This window comes from Chrysochloris asiatica, unplaced genomic scaffold, assembly GCF_000296735.1.
Source record: "Chrysochloris asiatica unplaced genomic scaffold, ChrAsi1.0 scaffold00007, whole genome shotgun sequence".
Classification (NCBI taxonomy): domain Eukaryota; kingdom Metazoa; phylum Chordata; class Mammalia; order Afrosoricida; family Chrysochloridae; genus Chrysochloris; species Chrysochloris asiatica.
Window position 1 is genome coordinate 26371123 of NW_006408525.1, and position 914 is coordinate 26372036.

The 914-nt window shown below is 49.9% G+C and overlaps 1 protein-coding gene across 1 annotated transcript; it reads right to left on the reverse strand.

Moving 5' to 3' along the window:
• Positions 1-533: 533 nt before the first annotated feature.
• LOC102832555 (keratin-associated protein 2-1-like) lies at positions 534-914 on the reverse strand. Its single transcript, XM_006833674.1, has one exon. The coding sequence runs from the start codon at positions 912-914 to the stop codon at positions 534-536; it is 381 nt and encodes a 126-aa protein (XP_006833737.1).

Consider the following 914-nt stretch of genomic DNA (forward strand, 5'->3'; position numbering starts at 1 on the left):
GTTTTCTTTTTTCCAATCAATAGTAACTTCTCTATTGACACTCTACCACAGGTTGCATTTTTTCTTTTCTTATATTCTTTTTAGTAGAGTTATTGTGAACTTCATTTTTCCCTCTAAAAGGTCTCTAGAGATAAAATATTTGAAACTCAACTTTGATTTCTCATTATATGCCATGCAGGCTGTGGCTTGCAGATGGTAGACAGTCATTATAATTTTGTAGTGTGCAAATTTAATGAAAAAATTAGAATGAATGAATAAAACCAAAATCATGTTTGCTAGGGCAAGAAAGAACTGTTTATTAGAAAATAAACATGACACAAGACCTAAAATTTAAGATTAGAAGAAGGAAGTTGCCTCTGTAGGAAGACTTGGGGACATTAATAGATGAGCTGGTGCTGAGCCCTGGACCTTCATTCATAGCTGGGTTAGCTAGGGGGTCTCAATGGCTCTGGCAGGAGGTTTGCTAGGTCGAGAAATGGGAGTATGGATTATTCAGAAGAGATGTTGCTTGTTCCAGACAGGCAATGCCTTGCTCAGCAGCAGGAAGGCCCGCAGGTGGTGCGGCAGGGGGCAGGCTGGCAGTAGGGGGGTCTGCAGCAGGGGGACTGCACAGAGATGGGCTGGCAGCAGGTGCTGGCCCAGCAGCATGGTCTGCAGACCACGGCCGTGCAGGACGTGGGGCAGCAGGAGATGGGCCGGCAGCAGCCTTCCTGCAGGCTGCATGGGTCACAGCAGATGGGCTTGGGGCAGGGCTCACAGATGGGGCGTGTGCAGTGGGGCACGCAGGTCACGGGGCGGCACACGGTGGTCTGGCAGGACACAGGGCGGCAGCAGCAGGGGTCTCTGCTGCAGCAGGGCTGACAGCAGCCTCCCCCACAGGAGGAGAAGTTGGAGCCACAACAGGAACCGCTCAT